Consider the following 20,195-nt stretch of genomic DNA (forward strand, 5'->3'; position numbering starts at 1 on the left):
AGTTTCCTCAGTCTCTTTGCTAGCTAAGCTTCAACTTTAAGGAAGGAGAGTGGGATTGTGTGGCTGGATTTTCCTACAGTCCACAAAGAACACCTACTATAGGTAAGCAATTAACTTTCTCCGTGAACAAGCAGGATGAATCCAGTCACAAAACTGGGGCCTCTCAAGCTGAGAGTTGCAATGAAATATTTGAATTTTTGCTGGATATAGAAGAATTGAAACCTGGTAAAAAGAGGAAAGAGGGAGGAAGAGCTGAAGCTCTCATATAAGAAGGTTGCTCAAAAAGTGCTAGGATAAAACCTATCATTGTGAATCTTCTTCGAGACAGTTTAGTAAAAGCATTTATAGATCAAAAAGTGGCCACTTTTTGCAGATATCTTGAATTGAGGTAGAACAGATCAGCTACTGAAGCTCTCTCTCTCCCCAGATAGGCTTTAATCTTAGCAGGAAGATGCTTTCCAGACTCTGTGTAGAACAAGAAATGCAGTCTGCAGGTCAGATCATGAGAGAAATAATTGTGTAGATTTTCTAAAGGCATGGACTAAGTAAAAAAAAAAAAAAAAAGCTCTTCTTCACAGTAAAGATTGCAGAGCTTGCCTCAGCTATGCAGAATGTTTTGGAATATGCATTAGCAATACAATAGTTTTTATTTATTTAGCATTTTTATAGACCGACATTCATTGGGAACATCACATCGGTTTACACAGAACATGAAGGTAGCGATAACGGCTTTACAGGGAACTAATATTTAAACAAGTTAGAACTAAATATAAAATAGTAACTGTGATAAAGAATGACTAAGTATTTACAGTATAGTGTAAATATTTACAGTAACAAAGGTATAGCAATGGAGGAGAAAGCATTTCTGATGGGATGTGTAGGGAAGGGTTTATAGGAGAGGTTTGCTGTGGAGGGTCAGGAGAGGTCAAAGTGTGATAAGATAAGGCATTTCTTCAAGAAGAGTAACACAGAGGGCATAGTTTGGGAAGAGTTGCGGAAGGGGGTTAAGGAGGGAAATTCAAGTATATGCCTGCTTGAATAGCCAAGTCTTTAGTTTCTGTTTAAATTTTTTTGGGCAGAGTTCTTGGCATAGGTCAGCAGGCATGGTATTCCATAGTGTAGGTCCTGCAATAGAAAGTGCATGATCTTTGGTGGTAGTGAGGTTAGTGAGTTTGGGTGATGGGGTGTGTAGTGTTGCCAGGTATTGATTTCTGGTGGGTCTTGTGATTTTCTCTTAATTCCATTTAAATGGACCCTTAAATAACATAAGGGTCACAGACCAAACAAGGCCCCATGAACTCCTGGGTTTTCCAAACAAAAGAGGGAAGCTCACTCTTTAAGGTCCTTAGGCCTTTGTACTCAAAAGTTCTTCCTGCTCACCAGTCAAGCACTCAAAAAAGATACTCTCCATAGCAGTGCTGCTGTTCAAAATAAAAATATTTATTGACTAATAACTGGGAAATAAAAGTTCAAACAAGATATACTTCTGAACAGTGGTCCAACAGCAACTTAATTAAAAAAAAAATCACAAAAATTAACATTATTTTCACCTTCTCACCAAAAAGTGGTCAGCTCTTCAAGATGGGTACCCAACTCCATCCCAGGCCCTTCCAGTACTTGTTTGGAAGCTTTAATCTTCTCCAAGGGCCTTCTCTCTCTCTCTGGGTTCTCAAGCTGACTGTAGCTGAATCAGTTTAGACTTGGGTGAACTTTTCCAGGCAGACTGTCCTTTTGACACCTTACTCACACTCTCCAGGGAAACCCTCTTCTCCTTAGGGCTCCTGACTTCATTCTGGCAAACTATCCCAGTCAGGATATCCTTTCACTGACACTTTCTAGTACACTCATCCCCTCTTCAAACTTCCTTACTTCAGGCACCTCTTCCCCTCAAATTTCTGAGCGTTCTCTATGAATGGAAAGGCCTCTTAGTCTCTCTCACAAATCCAAAAAGTTCTCTTCTCCATCTGCTCAATACTTTTCAGGTTCATGATTTGAAGTCTGGATTCAAAATGAACTATGAGAAAATCTGAAGCAATGCCTCTTCCCTAGTAACATTCAAAGAGTCATGGGGAAATTAATTCTTTGCGATGGAAAATAGGGCCCTTACATATTTGAGGATCACTATACCTGAAGATCCCGTTATTGTATTATATGCTCTATGGTTTTAGTGTTGGTTCGTAAATATGTTTAGTTACTTCAATTTTATTTTTGTATGTTAAACACTAATGGATGGTCCACGGTCTGTACAGACTGTTTTTCCGTCAATCCTGTTATTTGTAATTAATTCTAATTAATACTTATTAATAATGTCAATTGTAAAGCCTGTTGCTAAGTTATTGTTAAATGTAAACCGCAGTGATGTATATCCTTACGTACTGCGGTATATAAAAATCTCTAAATAAATAAATAAAGTTATGTTTTTCTATATGTTCTCTGATTTTCTTTATAATAGTTTCCACAATTTTTCTGGGCAATGACACCAGATTCACCAGTCTATGGCTTCCAAGTGCACCCCTGGAGCCTTTTTTAAAGATTGGAGGTTGGCCAATGTAACCCCAACCTTCAGGCATGATGGACAATCCCATCAATATGTTACAAATTATCAGTAACAGATCTGTAATTTCATCTTTGCATTCCTTCAGACCTCTGGGATGTATACCATCTGGTCACGGCAATTTGCTACTCTTTATAGATTGCCAATCTGTCTTATTACATCTTCCAGCTTCACCATGATTTGTATCAATCTTCTGAATCACCACCACTGAATACAGTTTCAAGCATAGTTCTCTTTCTAACATCCTCTTCAAGTAAATACCAAAGCAAGCAATTTGTTCAGTCTTTCCATGATGACTTTTTCTTTAAGTGCCCCTTTAACCCCTCAATCATTTAACGGTCCAACTGATTCCTTCCCAGACTTAACTTGAAGATCTTTGATATGAGGGGGAAGAGGACATGCACAGGTTGTGTTCTATGGAATGACAACTGTATCTGGTGATAGAGCATTTGGAGTTAGTTGAGCAGTACAGTGGAAGACTGGTTTGATGGAGTGGAAAAAAAAGGTCCACCTTTGCTGCATCTCAGCACTGGAAGAGACATGGAACAGTGCTGAGGTGGAGAGATCACTTGTGAGGCTGCAATCAATGGCTAAAGGAGTTTTCATGGGAGATATATAGCTTTCAAATGTATCTAACTTTGTTGTCCAATTACATATCTTACATTCTTCACAAAGAATTGCAGATCCCATACCTCACTGTTTATGTAATACATGGCTACTTGATTGTCCGTCTGTATATAACCTACTGTTCCTTTCAGCCACTTCTGGAATATTAGCAGAGCTCTGAAGAGGGCTCTCTGCTCTAAAGTTTGTGTGACAATATTTCTCTTGAATAGTCCAAGTGCCTGCAAGCAAGTCGCATGGAAATGGGCACCCCTGACCCAATCTTGTATAGAAGTATCTGTTAATATCTATTTGACCACAGAGAAGATTCAAAGGTTGGTTCCACCAATATAGGGACTTACAAGGAACATGGTGATCTTTATTCTGAAAGACAATGGTTGGGTATGCCAATTCCAACAAAGTTGCAAATACTATTGGACTTGTCTCGTGTTTATACAAGCAAGTGGAACGAGAGAAAGGGGCTGCCACATGGCCTAAGTTTTATAAATGTCCTGGCTGTCACTGATGGTTGCTTAGACAACTTCTAAATTTCTCTTTCATCCTTTGTAGAAAATGAAAAGATTTGCCCTCTTTGGTACTTAAGCTCCTATAAAATCCAAGTGACATGTTGGAATTAAATGAGACTTCTGGAAGTTCACTAGGAATCCCAATGAGAGAAGGGTATCAAGTATGTAGTATGCTGTTTGGATAATATCAAGCAGATTCTTAATAGAAGTAGAACAAAACATCTATATACGGAATGGCTAATACTTCTATTTCAGACATGTGTGGCTACAACTGCCAAAACACTTGGTGAATATTCTTGGAGCTAGAAATAGGTCAAATGGCAGGACTCAGCAGTGACAATGCTCTTTATTTACTATGAAGTGCAGGTATCACCTGTGATGCTTGTGAATGGCTATGTGCATGTAAGTATATCAAATCTAGGGCTGCCAGTCAATCTCCAATTTCTAGATGAAGGAGAACAGTGCCAAGGGAGCTCATCTTGAACTTTTCCTTTTTGAGGAATTTGTTCAGCTGCCATAGATCAAGAACGGGACTAAGACCACCTTACATTTTTGGAATCAGAAAGGATCTGAAATAGAATCCTTTTTCTCTTTCTGAGATTGGGTCTTATCATATTGCATGTGCTGCCAAACAGTGAGAAAAGCTCTTAGTAAAGATGACAGAAGCCGGATGGGCACCTTAACTAACCAATTTTTTAAAGCATGTGCTCAAGCTTCAATAAACTGGCTATTCTATAAGATGCCATCAGATTCCTGACATTTTTGCTACCCCAGACTAACACAGCTATCCTTCTGAAGCTCTTAGTAACTTTATCTAAGAGTTATAGATGTAAAAGATTAACTGGTAGTAGTTCCAAAATAATTTAGGTGATAACTTTCTCAAACTTTGTAGAATTAAAACAAACAAACAGTCTTATGATGAGTGACTATTGATTGTGAAAATGCTGTAGTCATCCTTACCCCTCCAACCCTGACCCCACACAAATACTTGGAGTGTGCAGAGAGAAAAAGGAACTTCTGATGGCTTCTTCCCGATGGCAAAAGTGGAAATAAACCTTCACAATCCATCTGGCATAACATTCCTGTTGCTCGGCCAACAGAGCTGTGACAAGTCAGGGACAAGCCACCTTTCTCTTGAGGACTCCCTCCCCCCACTTTACAACAGCAGCAGAAAAACCCGGAGCTCCGAATGATCAGTAGCAGGCACTAGGCCTCATTTCTACACAGCACCTGAACCACTTTAGTCATAAACTTTCTCCTCAAACATTAATAAGAGCTTACTTCCTGAGCAGCAAAGGCCCAAAAGAAAAGAAAAAAATGCAAGAGAGAGGGAAAGAGACAACAAGCAAAAAATAAAAAAGCAAGACAAAAGATACAGATGGAAGGCTCTCTTGTCCCTCAACTTCACTGCAACCTGAGACCAGTTTTAACTAGAGAATGCCTGGGAGCCTGGAGGAAAAACTACCGTATTTTTCGGACTATAAGGCGCACCGGATTATAAGACGCATTATCAATAAGCGCCTGCTAATGCGTCCTGGTTCATAGATATGCCGCACCGGATTATAAGGCGCAGCAGTGGCGTAGCGAGGGGTGGGCGGCCGCCAAGAAAAAAATTGCGTTTAAATGCGCTGATGCTCCTCCTCCTTCCTGTCTGTGCCTCCCCGGAAGTAAACTTTGCCGGAGCCGCGTGGGCAGGAAGGAGGGGAAGCATCAGCGCGTGCAGACGTGGAGCAGCACTTGCGTTTACGGACCGCTGCGAATCTCAAGTCGCAGCAGCCCGAGAAGAAGAGGAGGCCCGGTAGCAGGGCCACTGCAGAGCCCATCCTGCGGCGACCCGCAAAGAGGAGGCCTAGAAGTGAGTGAGAGCCTGTGCTTGAGCAAGACAGCATGTGGGAGTGAGAGACTGAGTGTATGAATGATTGTATGAGACACAGCATGTGACAGTGAGAGCCTGTGTGTGTGAGAGAGAGAAATGCATGTGAGAATGAGAACCTGTGTGTTTGAGGGAAGAAGATGGAGAGAAAAGAAACAGAAAAAAACACAATATAAAAGGAGTGGCAGCAGAAAAATTCATATATAAGCCGCACCGGATTATACGGCGCACTTCCGATTTCTGAGAAAATCGTAGGTTTTTATGTGCGCCTTATAGTCTGAAAAATACGTTAATTCCCACTCTACTGGGAAAAACCCAAAGGCATCCTAGGAGCCAAGGACCTGTATGTACAGTCAAAACCTTGAGAGAGAGGAATCCTACCTAAACCATGGAAAGCCTGAGCACTGGGAGCCTAAAAATCCTGCTGCACCATCCGCAAAACAGAATACTGGCAACTCACTGTGCTGCACTATTATTAATACTAGTGATGACACTGGACAAGTTGTGTTCTGTCTGGCAGAGAGGCATAAACCTCCACATCTGGATTGATGTAGCAGGATACACTTTTTTTTTTTTTTTAAAGGTGGTTTAACTGAAAAAAAAAATCCTAACAGTATTAAAAACAGGTGAAACAAAGATTCACAGCAGCAAGAGAAAGCAAAACATTCTTTTGCAGAAGGAACACTGAGGAGGCTCAAAGGACAGCAGCTGTGTAGAACATAAATGCATGCTCAGAAAGCTTCCTAGATCTTTCTGACCTCTAGAAAATGTACTCCATGTTGGTGTCATCAGATGAGGTCACCCACTTGTGTGGCTGAATTAGTTCTGCTAGTACAGAGAACGCTACAGAGTAACATCTATAAGACTGGAACAAGATTAGAAGATTAATAAAATAATAGTTACCCATAGAAGGGTTGCCAAGAATTGTTATTTTGGAATGGCCCACATTTAATCCTCTCTCACAAATGTTATGAACCTAAAGGTAATGTAAAACAGTAATTATTACATACATGTTAGAATAGTGCTCTGAGCTTGATATTCCATGGTTCATGAACAGGGAATGAAAAACATCAAAACAAAACATGAAAGCACAAAAGAATATCTTGTTAGTCTGCCAACAATAAAACTATTTAAAATAAAAACTAAATAGCTGAGATATTTTTATCAAATTAATGCATGTTTAAGAATGCAAACTCATAATTATAAAAGCCTTCCTCAATTACTGAGAAGAAAAAGCAGAGTAGCTTACCTGTAACAGGTGTTCAAGGACAGCAGGATGTTAGCCCTCACACATGGGTGACATCAGATGCAGCCTGGCACGGAAAACTTTAGACAAAGTTTCTAGAAAGTTTGACAGAAACAGAGCATGCCCAGCATGCCACTATCCACGTGTCCATGCGAGGTCCCTCTTCAGTTTTTTGTTTTTTTTTAACATAGAATTCGCGAAAAATAAACACAAAAGAACCCAACTCCACAGGCTGGTGGGCAGGTTTTCTGAGGACTAGCATCCTGCTGTCCTAGGAAGACACCTGTTACAGGTAAGCAACTCTGCTTTTTTTTAGGACAATCAGGATAGTAGTCCTCACACATGGGTGAAGACGTAACTACAGGCTGCTCCCAAACATAAGAACGCCAGAATGTAACTGGTGCCAATGTGCATAACAACCAGTGCTGCTATAACATCAAGAGACAACCTGAACCAGAACAGGCCCTAGGTAGAAAAAGTTGGGTTTACAGCGGAAACAGATTATGGAGGACCGACTGATCGAAACTACTGTGATGTTGCCCGTCTGTCAAAACAGTATGGAGGGAACTCCAGGTCGCCACTCTACATATCTCGTGTATGGGAATTGCATGTGAGCGAGCCACCAAAGCTGACATGGTTTATACAGAATGAGCCTTGACATGGCCCTCAAGTTGCAGTTCCACCTATGCCTAGCAGAATGAAAACAGTCTGCTAGACAATTGGATAGGGTCCGTTTGGACACTGCAACTCCCAATCTGTTCTTGTCAAAGAAGACAAAGTTGTGTGGACTAGCAGTGAGTCGCCGTCTGGTCCAGGTAAAAGGCCTGGACCCTTTTGTAAACCATAGTGTGCAGGACATGCTCACCTTGGTGAGAATGTGGTCTGGGAAAAAAGGTGGGCAGGATAATAGATTGATTGAGATGGCCCTTCAGTGGGAGTTTCAGATGCATACGCAAAATCATCTTATGAAAACATTTTGTATAAAGGTCGGTATGATACCAAAGCCTGAAGTTCGCTGACCATGCGTGGAGAGGTAACCACCACTAGGAAGACGACCTTCCAGGTTAGGTACTTCAGGTCACAAGATCTCAGGGGTTCAAACTGTGACCTCATGAGATGGGTCAGCAACATGTTGAGGTCTCAGGATACCGCTGGGAACAGTATGGGGGGGGGGGGGGGGGGGCTTGAGGTAGTAAACTGCGCATTAAACGCCCCATAAGAGGATAGGATGAGATTGCCAAGTCATCCACCCCCTGATATGCCCCGACTGCAGTAAGGTGGACTCTCAGAGGTGGCTTTTAGGCCAGCCTCAGATAGGTGCAAAAGATAATCCAGAAGTCTTGGGGTGGAGCAGGAGAAAGGATATAAACTGTTTCCTTCACACCAAACCAAGAACCTCTTCCACTTGAACATAAGAACATAAGAAAAGGCCATACTGGGTCAGACCAAGGGTCCATCAAGCCCAGCATTCCATTTCCAACAGTGGCCAATCCAGGCCATAAGAACCTGGCAAGTACCCAAAAACTAAGTCTATTCCATGTAACCATTGCTAATGGCAGTGGCTATTCTCTGAGTGAACTTAATAGCAGGTAATGGACTTCTCCTCCAAGAACTTATCCAATCCTTTTTTAAACACAGCTATACTAACTGCACTAACCACATTCTCTGGCAACAAATTCCAGAGTTTAATTGTGCGTTGAGTAAAAAAAAACTTTCTCCGATTAGTTTTAAATGTGCCCCATGCTAACTTCATGGAGTGCCCCCTAGTCTTTCGACTATCCGAAAGAGTAAATAACCGATTCACATCTACCCGTTCTAGACCTCTCATGATTTTAAACACCTCTATCATATCCCCCCTCAGTCGTCTCTTCTCCAAGCTGAAAAGTCCTAACCTCTTTAGTCTTTCCTCATAGGGGAGTTGTTCCATTTCCCTTATTTTGGTAGCCCTTCTCTGTACCTTCTCCATCGCAATTATATCTTTTTTGAGATGCGGCGACCAGAATTGTACACAGTATTCAAGATGCGGTCTTACCATGGAGCGATACAGAGGCATTATGACATTTTCCGTTTTATTCACCATTCCTTTTCTAAAAATTCCCAACATTCTGTTTGCTTTTTTGACTGCCGCAGCACACTGTACCGACGATTTCAATGTGTTATCCACTATGACACCTAGATCTCTTTCTTGGGTTGTAGCACCTAATATGGAACCCAACATTGTGTAATTATAGCATGGGTTATTTTTCCCTATATGCATCACCTTGCACTTATCCACATTAAATTTCATCTGCCATTTGGATGCCCAATTTTCCAGTCTCACAAGGTCTTCCTGCAATTTATCACAATCTGCTTGTGATTTAACTACTCTGAAGAATTTTGTGTCATCTGCAAATTTGATTATCTCACTCGTCTTATTTCTTTCCAGAGATGGTAATATTTCATAGTAAAGGGCTTCCTGGACTCGATCAAGACTCGAGACATGCTGTCCGAAAGGCCTAGAGACTGCAGGGTCATCCGATCAACATCCATGCCATGAGGGACAAGGCTTGGAGTTTGGGATGGCATAGCCTGCCCTGAACCTGTGTGATCAGGTCCAGGAGAGTAGATCCTGCAGAATAGGGAACCAGATCTGTCATGGCCAGTAAGGCGTAATCAGGATCATGAAGCTTCGGTCCTATTGAAGTTCCAGGATAGTCTCAAAGACTAGTGGGATCAGAGGATATACTTCCCACTAGTCTCAAAGACTAGTGGGATCAGAGGATATACATACAGAAGGCCAATGCCCCAATGATGCGTGAAGGCATCCAAAGCCAGCAAGATGACCATCCGTCCTGGCCAGGGAGAAGAAGCGATCCACTTTCTTGATGTCTGGGGAAGCAAACAGATCTATATCTGGGATTCCCCCAGATCCAGTTTGCCACCTCTTGCTTTAGGGGCCACTCATGGGGGTGGAAGGTCCAACTCAATGCATCTGCCATCACATTTTCTGCTCCTGTGAGGTATGCGGCTCCTTGCAGAATACCCTGCAAGAGAGCCCAAGACCAGATCTGTACCACCTCTTGGCAGAGGAATGAACCCGTCCACCCTGCTTGTTCAGGTACCACATTGCCACCATGTCGATCCTGGCCCTGAAAAAGTCAAACTGTAGTAACAGGAGAAGCTGGGATTTCAGGTAGTTGATCAGAAATCCCAGGCCCTCCAGGACCCGAATGGTGGAGCAGAGAGAATGCACTGCTCCCTGCCTGGAGTCGCTCTTGATAAGCCCACAGTCCAGGTAGGGGACAGCATGAACTTGATATCTCCTGAGATAGGCGCCCACTACCTCCAAGCATTTTGTGAAGACGCAGGGTACAGAAGCACCCGATACTGATAGTGCTCCTCCCCTACCAGAAAGTTATTTTCAATGGCAGGGGAAGATTGCAATATGAGCATAGGTGTCCTTGAGATAGAGGGAGCAAAGCCAGTCCCTAATCCTGAGGAGAGGGATTAGAGCCCTTAACGAGACCACGTTGAATTTTTCTTTTACAAGAAAACGGTTCAACACCCTTAGGTCTAAGATAGGCTGAATGCCTCCGGTTTTGAGAATCAGGAAATACCTGGAGTAGAAGCCATCACCCTGCTGATTTGGCAGAACAGGTTCGACTGCTCGAGCCATTAAGAGGGCGGAGAGCTCTAGCTGAAGTATTTGCTGATCTGACGCAAACCTCTGTGGTGGACTCGGGGGAGACTGTGAAAGGGTCTGTTGGAAGTTCAATCTGTATCCCTGCCGAACGATGGAGAGGACCCAATGGTCCAAAGCGACTGATGGTAACGGGTCGGCAAAGAGTTGTAGACATCCTCCCACTGGATGGTCGTTCTCTGGGGGTACAGATTGCTGGCTTAAACTCCCTAGCTGCCAGTCAAAACCCCGTGGTGTGGCTCTGTTGCGGGGCAGCAGGTGGCAGAGGGGTGCGTGGCTGTCTCGCTCTTGGCCTAGGTGGGGCCCGCTGGGGTCTCGCTCTAGAAGTCGGCGGATAATATTTCAGAGGCCTGTAAAAAGGGCATCTGGAAGTTTGCTGGGATGTCTTTTTACCTGAGGATTGAGGGTCCGAATTGCTGGCCGATAACTGCTGAAGGGTCGCATGGTAATCCTTCAGTTGCGCTACTGCCTCTGATTTTATCACCAAAGAGATTCTCACCAGTACAGAGAAAATCCGCCAGACGTTCCTGCACTTTGGGTCGGAAATCCAAAGCCCAAAGCCAGGCCATGTATCGAGCCCCAATGCCAGCAGCTGCCACTCTTGCCGCTATTTCAAACACGTCATAAGCTGACTGGACTTCGTGCGTCACATTCCAGGCCTTGTCTAATCACCTTCAGGAAATCTTCCTGAAACTGTTGTGGGAGTTTCTCCACCAGATATTGAACATGTTTCCAGAGGTTTCTGGAGTACTGGCTCACCGAGCTGATATAGCAAGCGATCCGGGCTGCCAACATGGAACCCTGGAAGACTTTCCTTCCCAGAGCATCCAGCGCCCTGTGTTCTCGGCCTGGGGGAGCCAAAGCATGAGCGGCAACTTCTTACGGCGGATTCCACCACTCCCAAAGGCTGGTGTGGAAGTTTATGGCCTTCAAATCCTGTGATGGGTTGAACCAAAGAGACAGCATCAGTCTCTCTGTTCACTGGAGGAATGGAAATGGGACGCTCCCAAAAGCAATCAGATCTTTTGGAGTGTCCACAAATTGCAGGACTTCTAGAATCGTGTGTCTGGAGTCCTGTTCAGCGAGAAGCTGAAAAGGCACCTACTCTGCAACGGCCCTCACAAACCCAGCAAAAGTTAAGTCCTCGGGTGGGGATTTACACCTTTCCTCAGGAGGAGATGGTTCGAAAGGCAAGTCCTCCGAGTCCTCCATTGAGGACGCCATACCCTCCCCAAGGATCATGGGGGCATCTTCCTCACTCTGAGTGCCAGGGGACACCCGAGGCAGAGCCCCCAGCAGGGTTTTATGCCTAGGTCCAGGCAGCCTCTGAGGCATCAATGGAACCAGTTGGGTTCTACAACTCAGAGATTCCAGAAGACAGACTGGACAAACCTACTACCACTTCGGCCATCCCTATCCAGACAGTAGGGTGATGCGAATGTGTGGAGAGAACTCCATGTCGCAGCCTTACAGCTCTCCTCCATGGGAGCTGCTCGCAAGTGGGCCACTGATGTTGCCATGGCTCTGACAGAATGAGCCTTGACATGACCCCCAAGATGCATTCCCACCTGGGCATAACAGAAGGAGATGCAATCTGCTAGCCAACTGGATAGTGTATTTGGCAGCAACAACTCCCAATCTATTCTTATCAAAAGAAATGAAGAGTTGTGTGGACCGTCTATGGGCTTTTGTCCGCTCCTGGTAGAAGGCCGAGGCTCGCTTGCAATCTAAACTGTGCAGCGCTTGTTCGCCTTGGTGCGAATGGGGCCTGGGAAAGAACGCTGGCAAGACAATTGAACTGTTCAGATGGAAGTCGGTCACAACCTTAGGCAGGAACTTAGGGTGAACACCCAAGGCTACACAGTCAAGATAAAAACTTGGTAGAAGATGGATAAGTCACTGAAGTCTGGAGCTCACTGACCCTGTGCAGTGAAGTGACAGTCACCAAAAATATGACCTTCCAGGTCAGGTACTTCAGGTCACAGGTGCACAGTGGCTCAAAAGGAGCTTTCATCAGCTGAGCCAGCTCCAAGCTGAGGTCCCAAGACACAGCAGGAGGACTTAGGAGATGCTTCAACTAAAGCAGGCCCCACATGAAACATACAACTATAGGCTGTAAAGAGGTGTACCATCTACACCTTGGTGGTATGCTCCAAGTGCACTTAGATAAACTCTAAAAAGAGTTGGTTTTTAGGCCAGCCTCCGATAGGTGCAGAAGGTAATCAAGAAGTTTTTGTGAGGGGCAGGAGAAAAGATCTAGGGTCTTTTGTCCACACCTCATGGAAAATCTCCTCAACTTCAGTCCGTAGGGCTTTCTAGTGGAAGGCTTTCTAAAAAGCTACCAGGACCCAAAACATCTTTGGAAAGATTCAGCAGCTGCAGAAAATCAGCCTCTCAATATCCAGGTTGTGAGTGACAGGGCCTGGCGGTTGGGATATTGCAGCCTGCCCTGATCCTGCGTGATGAGATCTGGGGAAGTCCACAGACTGATCAGTTTCCGGAAGGACAACTCCCGAAAGAGTGCAACCAGAGCCGTCTCAGCCAATGAGGGGCTACGAGGATCATAGTCCCTCGGTTCTCTCAAAGCTTAAGGAAAGTCTTTGTTACTAGAGGAAGCGGAGGATACGCGTACAGAAGACCCTTGCCCCAATGGCGAGCAAAGGCATCCGAGGCAGGTTCGCCGTCTGACCTGAACAGGGAGCAGAACTGAGTCACCTTCCTGTTGCAAGAGGATGAAAACAAGTCCACGTCTGGGTTCCCCCAGAGGCGGAAGATCCGACTCACCACCCCCTGGTCCACTGACCACTCATGGAACCTGAAGGCTCAACTCAGTCTGTTCGCTATAATATTCTCCAATCCAGCCAGATACATGACCTGGCGCACCATCCTGTGGGACAGAGCCCAGAACCAGATCTGGACTGCTTCCTGACACAGGAGTTACAACCCCATGCCTCCCTGCTTGTTGACATACCACATTGCTACTTGGTTGTCTGCCTGGATTAGGACAACTTTGTTGGACAGCCGATCTCTGAAAGCCCATAGAGTGTACCTGATCGCCCAGAGATCCAGGAACTTAATTTGATATTGTAATTCCTGGGTGGACCAGAGACCCTGGGTACAGAGCCATTGTACATGAGACATCCCCCCCCAGGGGGGACAAATCCGTGGTAAGGACAATTTGGGTAGGGGGAGTTTGGAAAGATATTCCCTGCTCCAAATTTGAGAGAACCTGCCTCCAGGACAAGGAGTCCTGGAGAGACTTAGTGATGCGGATGCGAGCCTGGAGGTCCTAGGTGGCCTGGCATCACGGCAACCTCAAGTTCCATTGGGCTCTACACATGTGTAAACAGGCCAAGGGTGTAACATGGACGGTTGAGGCCACATGGCTCAGCCTCAACATGTGCTGAGCTGATACCTTTCGTTGTTAATGAAACTCTGGGCATCGGGGCAGGCTGCGTCAGCAAGACACCAAGCAACAGGTCCAGCCACTCCAAAGGAGCAAGCACCGATGGAGTCTGCTCTGGTGGCGGTCCAAATGGAACTGGTGGCTCGATGCCCTACAGGGCCTAGCCAACCGCACAAGTCTCTCTCAACTCCTCCTGAAACGCTGATGTGGATAGGACAGTGAGGAGGTGGCAGTGAAATCAGTTCGGCCCCAGAACCATGGTGGGGGGGGAGGGGGGGGGAATCTGCACCCTCCACTGATCTCGGTGGGGATCGCTGTGGTCCTTCGGGTTGCCTGGAAGGTAAGGCTTCCTTGACCAGGGACCGCTTGGGGGCAGCATGGACTGTGCTGGTGCTCTCCTGTGGTCAGATGTATGTGATGACAAAGACCTATGGTGATGTTTTCTCAGTTTCCCCCTATGCTAGGCCTGGTCTTTCCCTGGAGCAGAGGGAGTTGGCGAGGATCCAGTCCTGGAACAAGAAGAAATAGACAAGACATCGAACAGTCCACCGCACCTGGCCCTAAACCAGCGACCAGTAGTGGGGTAGACACCAAAGGGGTCAGGGAAGCAAAGATCTCTTTACCCTTTGGTATTGAAGTTCCCAATGCCAATATAGAGGGTTCCAACTTTTTGGCACCAAACAATTTCTCCATCTTATCGAGGCAAGCCCGACTGCCCTTGGGGGTCATCTGGGCACAAAAATCGCAGCCACGAACATCATGCAATGTCTCCAAGAACAAGACACAGACCTCATGCGGATCTGTGATGGACACAGTCCAGGGGCACTGGAGGCAATAAAGAAAACTGGATGATGCCATGGAAAAAGAGCACGGCGCACTGTCTGTGCTCTGCAGCCACCGGATATAGCACCATTTGAAATTGACCACAAACAACGGGAAAACATACTGCAGTGCCAAAAGAGACCACGAAAAGTGCAGAGGCACCCAACGGGACTCGGGAAGAACGGAAGGATGGTTTTTCTGCACAAAACAATTCTGAGCTCCACGGTTGCAAGGCTTCAGAGTCGTGGAAAGACTGAAGAGGGACCCCATGTGGACACATGGATGGTGGCATGCTGGGCAGGCTCAGTGTGTCTGTCAAAGTTTCTAGAAACTGAAAGGTTTTCTGTGCCGGGCTCCATCTGATGTCACCCATGTGTGAGGACTACCATACAGTGGCATCACAAAACAGTCTCCGAAATATAAAATATTTTAGTTAAGCAACTTGTCTATAATGCCCAATATTATGAAGGCTTATCAAACTTAAGTGACAATTCAGCCAGTTGTAAACAGAGGTTCTCTAGCTACAACAAAATTCTATTTGACACCTACAGCATATAATGAAATATTTGACATGTATAAAAAGTGGCTGGGGAGGTTACTTCTGGGGGAATCCTGCACAATGCAAAATTTACATTGAAAAATTCAGGGAAGGGCAATTCTATTTTGCACAGAATTTAGCATGCAAGGGTTGACATTAGTGTTCGCCCTGGCCTGCTTAGTCATCACTCCAGGGTGCCACCTTGTGGCAAGATTCAGGGCTCACAATTGCAGGATTCTGGAAAAGCAAGTTTGCTTATCGTAAAAGGTGCTTCCGTACATAGCAGGATGAATTAGCCATGCTGTCTGGGAGCGACACGACCGGGTCAGTAGTCTGAGTTTTATCAGATAATACAGAGTTTTGAACTCTGTACGGCTGCGCGGTGAGGTTCCCGTGCGATTGCTGTTTTACCTCAGTCTCTTGTAGCCAAGCGAGATGTATGTGGAAAAGCAAAATTGCTTACCTTATAATAGGTGTTATCCCAGGACAGCAGGATGTAGTCCTCACATATGGGTGACATCAGTAATGGAGCCCTATACGGAAAAACTTCTGTCAAAGTTTCTAGAAACTTTTGACTGGCACAGTGTGCCTACTGAGCATGCCCGGCATGCCATGATATTCCTGGCCACAGGGGTCTCCCTTCAGTCTTTTTTTGTAGCAATTTGCGTTCGCCAAAAATAAAATAATAAAATGCATCGGACCCAACTCCGCAGGGGTGGCGGGTGGGTTTCGTGAGGACTATATCCTGCTGTCCTGGGATAATACCTATTACAAGGTAAGCAATTTTGCTTTATCCCAGGACAAGCAGGATGCTAGTCCTCACATATGGGTGATTAGCAAGCTACAGGCTGCGTCATATTTGTGTTGGACCAATAGCAGACAACTTGTGCAATAAGCACAACAACTGGTGTATTGTTGGGGAAAAATGAGGCAGCCTGAAATCACATATGGTTGGATGTGGAAGGAGTTGGATTATGCTGGGAATAAGTTTTGTAAGACTGATTGTCCATAGGCTGCATCTTGTCGTCCTTGTTTGTCCAAACAGTAATGAGCTGCAAACGTGTGAAGAGAACTCCAGGTTGCTGCTTTACATATGTCAAGAATTGGCACTGAACGATAGTGTGCTACTGAGGTTGACATTACTCTTACTGAATGTGCCTTTACTCGCCCTTGGAGAGGAAGGCCTGCTTTTTCCATAGCAAAACTGTATGCAATCTGCTAACCAGTTGGATAGAGTATGTTTACCCACTGCGTTACCCGGTTTGTTTGGATCATATGATACAGAGTTGAGTGGATTTCCTATGGACTGCAGTGCGGTCTAAGTAAAATGCTAGTGCCCACTTACAGTCCAAGGTATGTAAGGCTCGTTCCCCTTGGTGAGAATGAGGCCGTGGAAAAAATGTGGGTAAAATGATGGATTGGTTCAAATGGAATTCCGTAACTACCTTGGGGAGGAATTTTGGATGTGTACGGAGAACCACTCTGTCATGTAGGAATTTTGTATAGGGTGAGTACGTGACAACTGCTTGTAATTCACTAACCCTTCTAGCCGATGGAAGACTAACTTCTCATAGCCATTACATGTGAGAAATTTAAGATCATAGGAATTCATGGGTTCGAAAGGAGAACGCATGAGTCTTGTTAAGACCAAATTCAAGTCCCATTCTGTGACTGGCGGCCGAATTGGTGGTTTAAGTTGAGTTAAACCTCTCATAAATCTACTGACAAGAGGTTGTATGGATATTAGTGCATCTCCCATCTTGTGATGGTAAGCTGAGATTGCACTTAAATGGACTCTTACAGATGAAGTCTGTAGACCAGAGTCTGAAAGATGGTATAAGTAGTCTAGTAGAGAAGTTGTGGGGCAGGTGAAAGGATAGATATGCTTTTGCTCGCACCACAAGGTAAACCTTTTCCATTTTGAAGAATAGTTCTTCCATGTTGAAGGTTTACGTGAAACTATAAGCACTTGAGATACAACCACTCAATCTTTCAACCAATGTAAGATCAAGCTTTCAACATCCATGCTGTCAGGGATAGGGATTGAAGGTTGGGATGGCGCAACCGACCCTGATCCTGAGTTATGAGAGTGGGAGCTACGCCCAGTCGAATGGGATCCCTGACTGAGAGGTCCAGAAGTGTGGGAAACCATACTTGTCGAGGCCAATACGGAGCTATGAGTATCATGGACCCCTTGTCCTGTTGTAGCTTCACTAGAGTTTTGGTTATGAGCGGTATTGGGGGATACGCATAGAGAAGGCCTGAGTTCCAAGGGCGAGCAAAGGCGTCCTTGGCTGACTGGTTCTTCTGTTTGTGTAGAGAACAGAATTTGTCCACTTTGTGATTCAGAGGAGACGCAAAGAGGTCTATTGTTGGTTGTCCCCAACGTTGAAATATCTTGGCCGTCACTAGGGGGTCTAGAGACCACTCGTGAGGTTGGAACTGACGACTGAGGCGATCTGCAACTACGTTGTGAATGCCTGCTAGATAAGTGGCCCGTAGAAGTATTGAGTGTGCCAGGGCCCAGTCCCAAATCTGTGCAGCTTCTTGACAAAGGAGATACGAGCCCGTACCTCCTTGTTTGTTGATGTACCACATGGCTACCATGTTGTCTGTCTGTATCGGAACAGTCTTATGGGAAAGGCAGTCCTTGAACGCATATAGCGCATAACGTATAGCTCGAAGCTCTACGAAGTTTATCTGAAATGTAGCTTCGAGTTTTGTCCAAGTACCTTGGGTCTGTAAATGGCCAATGTGTGCTCCCCAGCCTGAGGTGGATGCATCTGTAGTTAACGTTACTTGTGCAACTGGTTGTTGAAAGGGCAGGCCCTTGAGCAAGTTGTCCATGTTTGTCCACCATAAGAGCGAGGACTGTAGCTCCTGCGTTACGTAAATAGGGTAAGACATTGGTTGAATGGCTTGTATCCATTGGCTTTTGAGTGTCCATTGAGTGAATCTCATGGCTAATCTGGCCGTAGGAGTGACGTGGACTGTGGAGGCCATGTGACCCAATAGTGTGAGACATTGATGCGCTGTTATTCGTATGCTCCTTTGTAGAGAGCTTGTTAATGAAGCTAGTGTCTGTGCACGGTCCTTTGGAAGAAAAGCTTTTGCTGTTATGGTGTTTAATTCTGCTCTGATGAATTGCAACAGGTGAGACGGCGTACAGTGGGATTTCTGGTAATTGATGAGGAATCCCAAGGAATGGAGCAGATTTATTGTGAGCTTGAGAGAATTGAGAGCTCCTCGTCTTGTTGGACTCCTAATAAGCCAGTCGTCCAGATAAGGAAATACGTGCATGCCCTGCTTGTGCAAGTGAGCTGCTGCAACTGCTAGACATTTTGTGAACACTCGAGGTGCTGAGGCAAGGCCGAATGGTAGAACTTTGTATTGAAAATGTTGAGTACCCAACTAGGAATCGAAGATACTTTCGATGAGGAGAAAATATGGGAATGTGAGCGTAAGCATCTTGAAGATCCAGAGAACAGAGCCAATCTCCTGTTTGAAGTAGAAGTAACAGGGTCCCTAGAGAAATCATCCTGAATTTTTCTTCTCAGAAATTTGTTGAGATTTCTGAGGTCTAGTATGGGACGTAGACCTCCTGTTTTCTTTGGAATGAGGAAATAACGGGAGTAGAATCCTCTGCCCTGCTGAGGCCGGAGATCTGGTTCCACGGCCCTGGCTCTCAGAAGGGTGGATAATTCTGTTTGTAGAAGTGTGGATTGGTTGTTTGCTGTCCACAATGCAGTGGGAGGAGTGTCGTTTGGTACAGTGAGAAAGTCCAAGTGGTACCCTTGAGTTGTGATGGAGAGTACCCATTGGTCCGTGGTGATGGATGACCAATTGTGGTGAAAAAATGTTATCCGTCCTCCTACTGGTAATTCTGGTGTTGGATTGGGAGATAGACTGCTGTTCCCTGGATACGGTTCAAAACCCCGAAGTGGATCCTGTCTAAAGAGGGTGTTGAGGCCTGGTTGCTCTTGGCTGTCTAGGTTGTGACCTTTGAGCTGGCCTAGATGAGCGTCCACGGGCAGGAGAAGGATAATAACGCCTTGGTCTATAGTATGGGCATTTTGATTGTTTTCTTGGGAGTCTCCTTGATGTTTGAGACTCCTGAGGCACAGAGGACAGTTGTTTTAGAGTCTCTGAATGCTCTTTGAAGAGGGAAACAGCTTCCTGTACCTTTTCTCCAAACAAGGTGTCGCCTAGACAAGGGAGATCAGCCAGTTTGTCCTGTATCTCGGGCCTCAAATCAGATGCCTTGAGCCAGGCCCATCTTCGAGCACTGATTCCGGTGGCTGACATTCTAGATGCAGTTTCGAAGAAGTCGTATGCTACACAGACTTCATGTTTACCGGCTTCTAGGCCCTTGTGAATTATGAATGAGGAGGACTCTTGAAGCTGTTGAGGGAGAGATTCGGAGCGGTCTTGTATCCGTTTCCATAAGTTTCGTTGGTATTGGGTCATATATAATTGGTAGGCCGCAATCCGGGAAACATAGACCCTTGAAACATTTTTCTGCCAATGTTGTCTAGGAATCTTATCTTTGCCTGGTGGGGTTGAAGAGTGAGTCTTTACTCTTTTTGATCTCTTTTGCGCTGACTCAACTTCCACTGAATGGTGAGGTAGCTGAGTCTTATGGAACCCAGGAATGTGCTGGACCAAATATGTCGCATCAGTCCTTTTGTTTACCGGAGGTATGGAGCAGGGATGCTCCCATGTTCTGTGTAAAAGTTCAGCAAGAACCTCGTGCACTGGAATGGCTACAACCTCCTTAGGTGGATCCACGAATTGGAGCACCTCTAGGGTCTTTTGCCTGGCATCTTCTTCAGTTTGTAATTGAAAGGGTATGGTATCAGCTATATCCTTTACAAAACTTGAAAATGAGAGATCTTCCGGAGGAGATTTTCTCCTTTCCTCTGGAGGAGATGGTTCAGAAAGGATTTC

At 45.3% G+C, this 20,195-nt stretch overlaps 1 protein-coding gene across 2 annotated transcripts in view; it reads right to left on the minus strand.

Moving 5' to 3' along the window:
* Positions 1-20,195, minus strand: part of TASOR (transcription activation suppressor) — a 387,184-nt gene that overhangs the window by 333,830 nt on the left and 33,159 nt on the right. For both annotated transcript variants that reach the window (XM_029600919.1, XM_029600917.1), the window contains exon 4: positions 6,461-6,533. In XM_029600919.1, the coding sequence (XP_029456779.1) occupies positions 6,461-6,533 (73 nt within the window). The remainder of the gene's footprint in view (positions 1-6,460; positions 6,534-20,195) is intronic.

This window comes from Rhinatrema bivittatum, chromosome 4 (assembly GCF_901001135.1).
Source record: "Rhinatrema bivittatum chromosome 4, aRhiBiv1.1, whole genome shotgun sequence".
NCBI classification, from domain to species: domain Eukaryota; kingdom Metazoa; phylum Chordata; class Amphibia; order Gymnophiona; family Rhinatrematidae; genus Rhinatrema; species Rhinatrema bivittatum.